This window comes from Patiria miniata, unplaced genomic scaffold, assembly GCF_015706575.1.
Source record: "Patiria miniata isolate m_02_andy unplaced genomic scaffold, ASM1570657v1 HiC_scaffold_7, whole genome shotgun sequence".
Lineage (NCBI taxonomy): Eukaryota > Metazoa > Echinodermata > Asteroidea > Valvatida > Asterinidae > Patiria > Patiria miniata.
Window position 1 is genome coordinate 21277742 of NW_024037074.1, and position 13028 is coordinate 21290769.

Here is a 13028-nt window from a genome sequence, read left to right on the forward strand (position 1 = left end):
TCGTACCCCCGCCCCGCAAACAGGGCAGGGCGGGGGTACGAGCGAATCTACGAAGATGGCTCGCACTTTGAACGATGGTGGCGCTAATGTCGATGCGCAATACGTGAGGGTTCGAGACAAGCTCAGCTGTGTGCCGATTCGTTTAACTGGGTAGTTAGATATGAAACCCTAACCACCCAAAAGCAAGAAAACACACAAGCCAATAATAATCTCAAACACGACAAATGAGATAAGAATAAAACAAACTTCCATTTAAAAGTTTGTAGATGATTATTTCATTGAAAGAGACCAACAAAAAATCATATTTGTACAAATTGTGCATTCAGACCGTAACTGCAAATACACATAATTCTTTATATTTAAATTCTTCTCATGCAATCTCCTAATAACAGAGTATTTTCTCAAGTCTTAAGAATAAAAGATAATAAACTTGCAAAAAAAAGAAGCCTTAAACAGTCAAATAAAAAACGACTTTGCTGGATGCATAAAGGGTAAAGGAGTACATCAGTGTATACATGAAAGTCAGTTATTAAAATGAATTGTATAATACAATTAACATGTCCAAGTGGAGCTCAATAAAAGATTCCAATATACTTCACCCGACCAAACAGAACCAAAAAATAAAAAATAAATAAAACAAAAATTTGAAGATCTCACAAAAGATTGGCAACATATTTAAGGCTTGCATTTTGCACCCCCCCCCCCAAAAAGAAAAAGACGTTACTGAAAAACCAAAGTTCTCAATTTATATAATTTTTGATTTTTGGGTTTGTGTGTGATAATAATTTACAGTATCAATTATAATGGAGTGATTGGTTGGGCTTCTGTTTTGATTTGAATATTTAGACAAGGATTGAAAAACATGCAAAACGATGCTTCACTTGAATGAAGGTTAAGGGTACTTTTAACTTCACACAAAATTGCAAAATCTGGTACTTTTTAAGAAACTAGAAGTCATTTTGGCCAATATGAAACTGCCCCTATTGAAGATTACACATAACTGCCACAACTCTGTATGATATTCTTGGTTCATCTCTTAGGTAACATTACAATGGAGTTTGGGAGCAGTACGCAAGCTACTCAATGCAAGTGTTATCCATAACTTCACACACACATGATGTGTCATTAATGAATCATTCCGCCCTAGACTAAGTTTTTCCAAACCCATGACAAACGAGATTGAATGTACATCCTATAATCAACACACCATCTAACATGGTCATACTACAATATCCAGCTTCAATTGTACATGTCAAATCTAGTTTCTTTAGTTACTGATAAAGGCCATGTGCCATTCCACATTAATGATAACATCCATGCTTCACCTCTGTGAGTTTAAGCTGATTATACATCTAATGGCAAGTATTAGCCATTTCAATAGCATACACATAATTGACACATAAGTTGATGTGTATGGATGTTTATGAAGAAAGCCAGATGTTTGCAGGGGACTGGGCTCTTACTGTGTCATGTTTAATCACGTCTATAAACTGGAGAAACGTTCATGATCAAAAACACTTTCAGTTTAAACAGTAGTAGCAAAAGAGATGTTTTTTAATGGCATGGTCGTAGAGTTGAGAATGGCTGGTGATTAGATGTTCCGGAGATGGGAGATCATCACACACCCTCAGGAGAGCTTCCAATCAGTCTACATCGACCACAGCATCAATGGCTGGGAAAGTCTCATAGAATCCCTGCAGAAATATGACAGTCAAAGACGTTTCACACAATTAAATTGAAAAAAAAACAAAGCAAATAAAAAGATATAACAATTGTTTAAATCAATGCAAGAAATAGTTCATGCAATGGGTTAAAAAACAGGCAATATCATCCAAGTCAATCTACTCAAGACCCAACCTTCTCATCCTTAGTGGGAATCAAACCACAAGCACCATTATAGGGCTAGACAGCTCAGTTGCTATAGCCCTGGTACATTGCTCCAAGATATTGATAGCTCAAATCTCAATTTCTTTGCTCATCCAATTGTGGTTTGAAAGTGAACCTAGTCAGTTTGCCTTGGCGGTTTATTTGACAATTTATCATTTTCATGAGATTATCATTTGTTGCTTATAAGAAAACAGACATTATAACAGGCAGAGGGAGATGTTGGCATTCCAGAGTGTCCCACTCTGTCTTTGTCACAGTAGCCTGATCCATTAGGCACTGCTCACTGCGTACCTCCCCAATGCATCACTGCATGTTCCTACTGCGCGGGTCATACACACATGCACGCATGTCAGACTTTAGTGCAAGCATGTCAGACATAAATAACGGTTGTGACTGGTCAAAGCACAATAGAACAGGGCTTAATGGATCAGTCTACTGAGGGTGTGTCTGCACACGAGGTCCCTAGGCAGAAGGAACAATGCAATGTAAACTCACCTGGTAGAGAGTGCAGCATTGCTTGACACCTGATGTACAGCACATCTCTCTGATGGAATGCATGCTCAGCTGTGGGGAACCGATATCTAACGTCCTCAGACCCAGCTTAGAGGATAAGATAGGGCCAATGGTGGATCCACAAGGACTGTCATTCCTAACAACCACATCCTTGGATAACAAAAGGAAACCATCAGATAATTCTGACAGAGAGAGGCTGTTGGAATGCCAACTGCTGGCAGTATTTTTAACTGTATACCAACATTTTGAAATTTTGTGTCAAAATTAATCAAGGTGTTAAACTAAAGATAAATAACGAAATGCAAATGAGACCTAATGCCTTATAGCTTTTTAATTTATAAAAAGGGACTTTGTATTTCTGTTAAGTTTTAATACTATAATTATAAATAATTTGCGATGTTTTAACAGTTTGCCAAAGTGTTTTCTACCAAGGCTGAATTATGTTGACGTGGGGACACCATTTTATTCGCAGGCAATGAAACTACCACTATTTAACAGAGATGAATGAAAATACGGAATTAAAATGTTTCATTACCTGAAGTTCAACACTGACTTTCTTTGCAATAAGTTTGACAATAGATGCTGTCACAGCGTTAGTGGCATACCGCTGATAACTGTTGTATTTCACCACAGGACCCTAGACAAGAAATGGCACATTTACCTACTGTTATTAAGAGATAATCAATGCTAACATTGCTCTTGAAAGCCTAAGATTAAAGTTATGGTCAAAACTTAGTATGGGAATGAACGCAGCAGGAATGAGCTGAGACCTAAACTAGGACAATTCGAAGAGGTAACATCAGCTATTTGATTAACATGGTGATCAATGTTAGACATCATTGCCAACATGATTCATAATGTATCCCTAATTCTCCTTCAGACAGGATTAATGAATCCGTTTGTCTCTTTTCTCCCACTAACCATGTGTATCTGATGACCGACTCACCAGGAATGCAGATTCTACACGCAGTATTTACAAAAATGTTTTCGCGTTTTCTATTTAAGCAATTGTTTATCTACTGCACAGTATGCATGAGCTGAGTATAAACTGGTTCCCTTTAACATACAGCATGTTAGAATTTTTTTTCCTGCTTGGGTTATGTGCTAGTGTAAATGGGCCCTTATGCTGTCAAATTAGTTTGAAAGATAAAACCAACCAATGCATTGAATGAACTGTCCTTTCAAAAAATAGTTTTCATATCACATCTTGAGATTAAACGGACACTTTCATTGAGAATGAGCGTTTTGGGGCTTTCAAATGCATTTCTCATGAAACAATAATAATTGAAAGGATCGTTAAAAATTAGAATATAACCATTCATATACCCTGCAAAATTATGGTTTTTGTACAATTATCACGTGAACTAATTTCAGGTTATAAACTTATTGTACTAAAAAATCGAACTGTAGGAGTGCTAGTTGCAAAATATGCTTGGAACGTATGAGCGCAAAGATTGCCATGTGTCTAAACCTGAAACTAGCGTGGGAGCTGAAATCACATACGATATGCATTTTATGCGTTGCCAGCGTTATGTTGACCATTTGGCTGAAAATTGGATGGTTTTCTTTACTGCAGAAAATATATAATATAGGCAATACGAACAATCACTGCTGCATCACATGTAAGCCAAAGTTTGTTTTTTTAACATTTAGGACAATATGTCGATAAGAAATACGGCTAGTAAATGATTAAAATGACTAAATTTAGGTGACCTCCGGAGGAGTGTACCATTAAGATGTGATTTAGCAATTTGTGTAATTAGGTGTTGATTGAATGTAAAAACAAATAAGTACCTTATGAAGGGCCACCTTGTGATTGTCCTCATGCTTGTCTCTGAGGAGAAATGGGGAATGATAATAATCAAGCCTGAACATATTATTTTATCTCATCCATTACAGGACAAGTGTATCCTGTGCTGGGAATATTCAGGAAGACAAAGATAGCACAACGATACAAAGGTATGGGACAGAATTAAGAGAAAATGTTACAAAACTTTGCACAATGACATAACTCCACTAAAGCCATATTTCAGGGCACAAGTTGCACAACCTTCCATATTGTGAATATTTCACCCTAACCACCTAGGGTGTGTGAACAATCACATTGAAATAAAATTCACATTCAAATAGAGTTCAAGAAATTCACAGCTTTTTTGAGGTACATGATATGCTCCTTTTACCCATGACAGAATTTGAATAGTTGCTCCCCGTTTACAAACAAAGACAAGGCTAATTTCAAAAATACTTTAATCACTGTTTTGTCACCAATGTGGAATCATACACAATCAGCCTCAATGAAAGCTGTGATCTTCCTTATTAAGAAGACCAAGATGTTTAACTTATTTAAAATGTTGCATTACTACACTAAATTTCAGCTGAGCACCAAATTTGTTGCGTAAATCCGTAGGAACTGTTTTAAAAAATTGGCTGCAGAACTTGCAACTAACAACAATAATCAGGATTGGGAAAAATAAAAAGAAATGGCTTTCCTTGTAGTGGCTGAGCCTTCAAAATTCCACCTCGCGAAAGACTTTGCCCAAACTTGCTTTCCACAAACCAAGAGTATGATCTTGTCTGAGAAAAGTTTGAAGTTTTGACAGAGAAATGGCATGGCTTTGTATACTTCCCAGTGAGTGGAAATAGACCGGGAGAAGAATAACCACAAGAAGATTGCAATAAGAGGTGCTTTGAATGTCCAGTATGAATGATATACATTGATAACAATATCAGTTACAGCATATTAACTATGGTACAAATAGTGAATATATTCAACATATTTTAATACTACTTCAGTAGATGTTTGGATGACAAGAAGATGATATCTTACGAGTAGTTTGGATGGACAGCGTGTGCCTGGTCAGCACTCATCATGAATGATTTGGGAACAGATTCTTCAAAGGCTGTAGGGCTCCCTCCAGCAGATAGACGCCTCATGATCCACTCAGTTAGAGAGGAATTGGCTCCATGAGCGCTGGAAGAACCAACCTGGGGGCATAAACATTCACACGTATTGAGTTAAATTCTGGAGGATTCTTTATGAAACAAAAGAGTCCTCAAATGTGTACAGACACTGCTGCTGAAGCCACCCAAACAAGCCACTCCATTTCGAAAAAGAAGAAGAAAAAAAAAGGGATAGTCTAGACTTTGGATACTGGCTGCGCTGTATGAATTTTGATTTCAATGCTGTATGTGTTGTCAAAAATGCATCAATGGAACTATATCACTATTTCAAAAACGACACTCATTGTAAAGAAATGGGACTAATAGATTAAACAAGGGAATGCTAGCAGTTATAAAGGTGTGGTTTAAACCAGTTATGGGCCTGGCCAATGTTAAAGTGACCAGCCCTTAATCGGTTTAAACATCACCCTTATAACTGCTCTGTCACATAATTACCCAATTCATCAATACCTTTTAGGTCCAAACCATTCAAATGACTTAAATAGTTGACAAACTTCCAATGATTTAGTTCTACCCTTTTACGTTATCAAGAAGTAGTACTCAAGCACTTGTTACTGTGCAAGCACTTCATGTTTTACAAGATGGTTACCACCCACATGGTGGGCTCTCGACCAATGGACATGGTTAAACCGCTCACCAGGCATATTTATGAGTATAGCATATAATCCCTGACACCCACATGCACCCATTTATAATCCAACTCTCACCTCTTCATGATCATAGAGTAGCATCATACGGATGTTGGGATCATTCTCCAAGCTGTCTTTGGTACTACAGGAATCAATCAGTGCCTGAAAACACAGCAGATACTATGCATCAAGATCTGTGTTATATTCATACATTGAGTACATCTAATTACATCCGTTGTACTAGATGCCAACACTCTTAACATTACGTTTACTTTATAAAGGTAATCATAATAAGTCTCCAAATATACTGTCTATGGGGTTCCCCCAGAAATCTTCAAATGAAATTCTGTGATTTTTCCAAAACTTTTCCAGGACAAAATAAGGCTTTCCATGACCAAATCCTAGGCTGTTTTGGAGCCTATTTACAGTACAATGGCCAGTCATTCTACCTAGGCAACGGATGCCACTCCCTTTTAGTCTTCCAGTTTGACACAATACCACTGGACACAACCAAAAAAGTACACTGGTGCATTGAACATGCCACAAGTATAGAGCGTTAAGAGGAAGTACAGTATACAAATAAAACATAGTTTGAGGCTGGACAGTTGATATTCGCTCCCCTCGGTATTGGAAGTTGACAAACTAGTTACCGAGGCGAAGCCAAGGGAACTAGTTTGCCAACTTCCAATACCGAGGGGAGCGAATATTGATATTCGCTCCCCTCGGTATTGGAAGTTGACAAACTAATTACCGAGGCGAAGCCAAGGGAACTAGTTTGCCAACTTCCAATACCAAGGGGAGCGAATATCAACTATCCACCTGAAATATACCATGTTATATTTCTTTAACTATACCTCATACATATTCAGTTGCCACATTTTCCCGTTGCAGTATGCACCTCGTGGGTCAGAGAAACTTGTCTCACCAGAAGAATATTATGGCTCAACGTCAAAAAAGTTCAGTTCGTTTGCAATACAGTAACTACAGTCAGCGTCAGTGCAACAAGGTCGTAACTCCATTCTGCAAGAAGGTCGTATCTCGACGTCCATTGACTTTGTGTGTACATCCGGGTTGTTTTAAGTGAGATACGACCTTTTGACATTCTGAAACTTGCATTTCTTGTAATGCCCATTTTAGGAGATACGACCTTGTTGCACGGACACGAGTTGTAAAATACAGTTGCTTGTGGATAACTTTGGTTTGTACAGCAGTCATCTTTATTGTCCACAATATTCTCCATTTCGGCAATATTGAGCTTGGGAAAATGCTAAGGGCAATGTGTAGCTAGGGCGATGTGTAGCTAGGGCGATGTTGTCGCATGAGTACTACACCCGTGCGACAGTTCCACGATTGCTTTGTAAAGCGCATGCGTAGTAGACTGTCGCGACAGTCTACTACGCATGCGTATTTACTCTGCGCGTGAATCCTCGCGGGCGCGCATGGTAAACAGCAACAAAAGCATCTGGTACGTGATGGTGAATTGACAAGTGAGAATTTGGCTCTCCATCATGAATATGTATGAGGTATAGTAATAATACTTGCCTCCCTCTGTAATCCACAAATATTTTTTCCCCTTGGCCTCACCTCTGGGAAATAGAATGCTCAGTGGATCATATTGGGAGGCATATTTTACTGTATCACACAAAGCAGTCAAAATTGGTATACTATTCTTATTGTGCAAAGAGGATGTCACTCATTACATTGATATAAATGTCTATTATCAATTCTGAATCTATCATTTTTATTCAAATTTGCCTTTCTAAAAAACTGATTTGCCAATAAATATTTACAAATGTTTAACTGTGATGTGCTAGACACAAGGCTGACTATGTTCAGCCGTTACCCAAAACTTGTGCCTGTACATACGTACCTTGAGTGACGTGAAGCAATTCATTTGATTGTCAAGACGAGGAGCAAATACAAACTCATTCAGGGCGCCTCCTATTGTCTGCAAAAAAGGAAATATTCCTGTCAATATGTAATCAATTATTAAAGGTCACATGTGTACATACCATGAATGTGACTCACACTGAATAGGGAATTGGATCATGGATGAATACCTAGGAAAATACATTCACTGTTATTGAAATAATTATTATTGAACAGTTTGCCAAGGAATGCTGCAAGGGAAGTGTTGCTTACATGAGTATACTGACTTTTTTCTCCATGACATTGATGAGAAGTAATGTAATACACTGTTTATGTCTTAACCAAAACAGCGTTCTCAGTGACTACACATTACCATGGTTATGTACATAACCATTACTGACTAAACAGGTAGCCATGGTGAAGTGTCAAGATCTCAAGCTCATGTGTCAAGTTCATCAACCACTTTCTGTCTTCCTGAACACTAGTTGAAATAATCAAAGCAAAGTTTGGGGCCGAAAATTTGAAATTCGTAACTTTCAAGAGTGCATTTGTATTTTCATATTTTTAACATTAATTCATAATAATTTGTTCATAATAGTTGGCAGTTATGGGTACAGCTGGCTTATCAATCACCTACAGTCAAAGCACAGCTGTATCATCTTACACAAGCAGTCACAACCAGTCAATCCTGCTTTAGTCAGGGAGCACTGAACTGTTAGAAACAGCCACTTGATTTCTTGTGACTGTTGGGATGGGTGTTGTTGAATTTGCCAGCCAGAGAGGGACCGTTAAATGATTATAACCATTAGCATCATTAGCATCCATACTGTATTTGTATTACATTGCATTTATTCACTGAGGAATAAAAAATAAACATAGAGCGCTTAGACCGTAGACGGTTTTTGGGGCTACAGTGACAAAAGGGTTAAGACATTGAGAAAATGACAAACTGCCAATATAGATGGTAGAGCACCAGAACAGTATTCCAGAGGTCTAGGCTGAATTCCTGCTTCAACCAATTGCTTTGTTCAACTTGTTACAGAGACCATTATGGTACACTGGTGTGATGTTTTTACATACATAAGAGATTTGTAACCTACTTACTGCTGGTTGTGTGTCAGTAAGGCAGAGCTCAAAGTCTAGAATCTGCTCAGGGCTAACACTGAGGTCTTTGCACAGCAAGTTGATGAGGATGGGATGATGCTTGGAAGAAGCCTGAAACGGCACAGAAAATACATATCTTAGAATAAAATCAGAAGGTTCCAGACAAACGTATTCGCATACACACCAACAACCTGACCTCTCCCATATATGGACTCCATCTACGTACACTTTACTGCGATAGAGTCCTCAAAATAAATATCTCAAAATCGCAAGGAAAACAATTTGCGGTGCAATTTCTCAAAACTTATCGGTATGACATTGCTGAACTTGCTAAAGGGCCAATGCCACAAGAAACAAAAGCTTTGCTTTTCCACAATTTGATTAATTCAAATGGAGAAATATAATCCAATAAATTGGTAGAGAAAATCTTCCCAAAGTAAACTCTGTTCATCACATCCTATATTGACATGTATTGCGTGGCTTTTCATATCTAAACAAAACTGTATGCCACACTTGTTTCATAGTTTGGCCGCAAACAGATTGGAAGTACAACATGTGCACCAGGACTTCTCATACATTTTTGTACATCCCGCCACGTTAATGCTGTGAACATGACAAGTTGACTTGGGAATGTAAAAATGTACTTCAAGAATATAGTTATTCTTGGATATATTTCTTCAGAAAATGATGTAAAAAAATCAAGTCAAAGAAAACAAACATTGCAGGGTATCAAAGTGAAGGTCTAACCATATACTACGTTTCATCATTCTCACGTACGCAAGTTGCGAGACATTTCTCTGCAACCATTCTTCCTATTGTGGATGGAGTTACACATAGGAGAAACATGTGGTATACATGTGGTATGTATAGTGCAGCAAAAGGCTAGCCATCATAGGCATCACAAAATTAAAGTGTAATATAGTTTAGTAATATTTTGTACAACTCTGAATTTCTGCAAATGTGTTATTTGCTTGCACTTCCATGAGTTAATTCTGAAATCAGTTTACTAAAAACACAATCCAAATGTTTGAGCAGGGATTTGAGCCTCTCACCTCACAAGAATCTTGTTGTTCCTCGGGCACAGGTGCTTCAATCTGTTGCCTAACGGACGTAGCCAGCACAGGAACACTAGGAATCAGTGGACAAAAACACACAGGATTCATTCAAGAGGTAACTGGTTTTATACAAACACAAATTACACACAAAATATAAGACGCTATCCCAATCTCCTTAATAAATTGATTTGTTGCCACGCCAACCTACAACTCTTCTATATATTTTTGTGAGTTTTGTAATATTCTCTTCGTGCATCTTCCAATAGAAAACCCTCAAAACAAATCACTTTGCAGGTCGAAATATTCTCCTTTATTACAGTTCTGTTACTTTACTTGGCTGAAAATCGTTTGTTTGGTTTTTTTTTTGGGGGGGGGGGTGGGTTTCCATTTTCACATTGTACTACAGTCCTCTATCCTGAAGTCTTAGTCCAGGACTAAGTGTTTAATAGTGAATCAGAGTTTACGTCATGGATCAGACCAAGTAAGAGTTGGAGTCATGACTTAAATGCAAACAAAATCAACCAAAATCAGCCATGTTCCTATTGGACTTTTTTGGGTGAAAATCACCAAAACGATGGTTACTTTTCACAATTCTCCAGTGCAAACAGCTTGGTAAACTTTCCTCCTGTGGCCTCGTGGTCTGGAGCACTGAACCCATAGTCTGTCGGTAATTCTGCAGGTAGTGGGTTCAAGTCCAGCCTGGTGTTATGGTGCGTGTGCCCTTGGGCAAGGCACTTTATCACTAATTGCTTCTCTCCACCCAGGAGTAAATGGGTACCTGTGAGGGCAGAGATTGTTACTTTGACTGATTTTAGCTGCTTTGTGCTGAAATGGCTGCATAGAGCTCTATACTCCCCAGTGAGCTGAGATTGTCTTTGGAATGTTGCATTGGCTCAGTGAGCAGGTTAATAATAATATAAAGCGCTTTGGTCTTAGTTAAAAGTTATATAAGTATCCATCAGTAGTGGTAGTAGTAGTAGTAACGATTACTTCTACAGGCCATCCTCTGCATAGTAAAACCAATCAGGCCAATTTTCCCAAGATGAGAAGTCCAGTTCTAACAGTACGAGAGTTGGTAAAATGACACAGAAATACTAAACGGTAAAAAAAAAAAAAAAAAAAAAAAAAAATAGGTACAATCCAAAAACGGCTTTCGAAGTTCGAAGTATCACAGCCTTTATGTCAGCATTAGATACTGACCACATTACCGCCGGGTATATGCTGTACAATAATAAGAAACGTCATGTTTTGCACATTTTACAGGATAAATATTTATGCCTCTTAGGGCTGTTTTATGGCAGAAATGTCTGAGCATACGTATGAATCAAATACTTGAACAGGCCTTGAATTTGGGAATTTTTAGGGCAAGGCCACTTTGGCCTTGAATGGAGCAAAATTATAGAGGGCACCAAGGGCAGCTGGGAAGGCACCAAGGCCAAACTAACATCTGCAGAAGGGGCACAGAGGCCGGCTAAAAAAAATGCGAATTTATATCGGCGATCATGTAGTTTATGGCCCCTCTTTAGTTTCGATCAAATTTGAGTCAAAGGTGTTTTTATCATTCAAAAAATTACCTTTTCAACCTAAAGCAGACTTCTCTCAGCTTATATGGCACCTGTTTTGTAATTTTGAACACTTTTTGGGGATAGAAATTACGTTTTTTGTAAGCGGTTTTTATGGTTGGTGACGTGCGATCGCCATCTCTATTTTCGTGTTGCGTTTTTTCGTTGTCGTTTTCCCTCCAAATTACCCTTAAAAATTCGAAACCCTTCCCTCTATCTATAACCTACCTGCATGTTCTTAATGTGGCTTAAAAGTTGATTTTGTTCTCTTGGGGAATCGGGCCCATAATTAATACACGATCACCATTTACAATGTCCGCTTTTGACAATCGGAATTCGGAACGCCATGTGCACGTGTGTTTTTACTATGCATGCCCCGAGCTCGCTTGCCTCGTACACGAACAGCAATGTGTTCTGTATATACCGCGCATGCAAGCACTGAGAAAAAGAAAGTCTGTTGACTGCACGTAAGATCTGCCGTACTTACTCCTGCTGGTATGTGTGTGTACGAATACAGACATATATTTTTGCGGCAGGGGTGTCGCTACTTGAAGTATCGGCACATACAGGAACTGGAGATTCAGTTGCCAGTGTACGTGTGTGTACATCATGTACAGTGGGGAATCGCCGGCGTTTGGCCGGCCGGCCGGCCACGGCCGTACTGCGCGCGTGTGATTGATTCGGCGAGATATTAAGACAACTGATCGGGCTGGCATGGCATCGAAATACATTGTCAATGTGTGGAGAAACAACTGGAATCAAGGATTGTAGTGGTTTTAATAGGCTGATAGATGTTTTTGCAAAAAGGGCACGACGGCCAAGGTAATTATGGGGCAAGGCAAAACTGGCCGTGAAGACAGGGATTTTTTGTGGGGCACCTCGGCCAGTAAGAAGGCAACGACGGCACTGGCCGTCGTTCAATTCAAGCCCTGCTTGAAGTAACATGTGAAGTCTGAGTTATTAATCATCATCGTCATCCGATGTAAAGTATTAAAATGTGGCTTGCATTGATTCAAGTCCAAGTACGAGTCATACGTCATACAAGTCTGCCTTGCATTGTTTTTCTACACATACATTCATTGAGAAATATTGGACATTTAAAGGAAAAGGCACCGGTATACTGAGCCAAACTGGAACATTCAGCAAGCGACAAATAAACTCCAACCTAGGTACAAACACTACAAATTGTGAATAATACACTTTGAATTGGGAGATAGAACTGCACTGTGCTTTTGATATTTAAATTTATTGATTTTCCCCCTTAGATTAGTTGAGGGGAGCTGTTTTGTAACAGAAATGCTCAAGGCTAGGTACTTACATTTCTGTTTCTTTGTTTGGTCCAAAGTTGTCATTAACTGAGCGATTCAAGTGGATGCAAAGATTAGGCACTCTCAGGATGGGCCTCTGTATGAAAACTAGACGGTGACGAACTCTGCTGTCCTCCTGAC

The 13028-nt window shown here is 38.8% G+C and overlaps 1 protein-coding gene across 6 annotated transcripts in view; it reads right to left on the reverse strand.

The window, feature by feature from the left end:
- Positions 1-230: 230 nt before the first annotated feature.
- LOC119745251 (aspartyl aminopeptidase-like) overlaps positions 231-13028 on the reverse strand; it is a 35762-nt gene continuing 22964 nt past the window's right edge. For all 6 annotated transcript variants that reach the window (XM_038221481.1, XM_038221475.1, XM_038221477.1 and 3 more), the window contains 10 exons: positions 12899-13023; positions 10016-10091; positions 8964-9074; positions 7861-7938; positions 6069-6152; positions 5228-5385; positions 4195-4234; positions 2936-3037; positions 2383-2550; positions 231-1694 (listed from right to left, as the gene is read on the reverse strand). In XM_038221481.1, coding sequence (XP_038077409.1) covers positions 1644-1694; positions 2383-2550; positions 2936-3037; positions 4195-4234; positions 5228-5385; positions 6069-6152; positions 7861-7938; positions 8964-9074; positions 10016-10091; positions 12899-13023 — 993 coding nt within the window. In that variant the 3' untranslated portion in view covers positions 231-1643. The remainder of the gene's footprint in view (positions 1695-2382; positions 2551-2935; positions 3038-4194; positions 4235-5227; positions 5386-6068; positions 6153-7860; positions 7939-8963; positions 9075-10015; positions 10092-12898; positions 13024-13028) is intronic.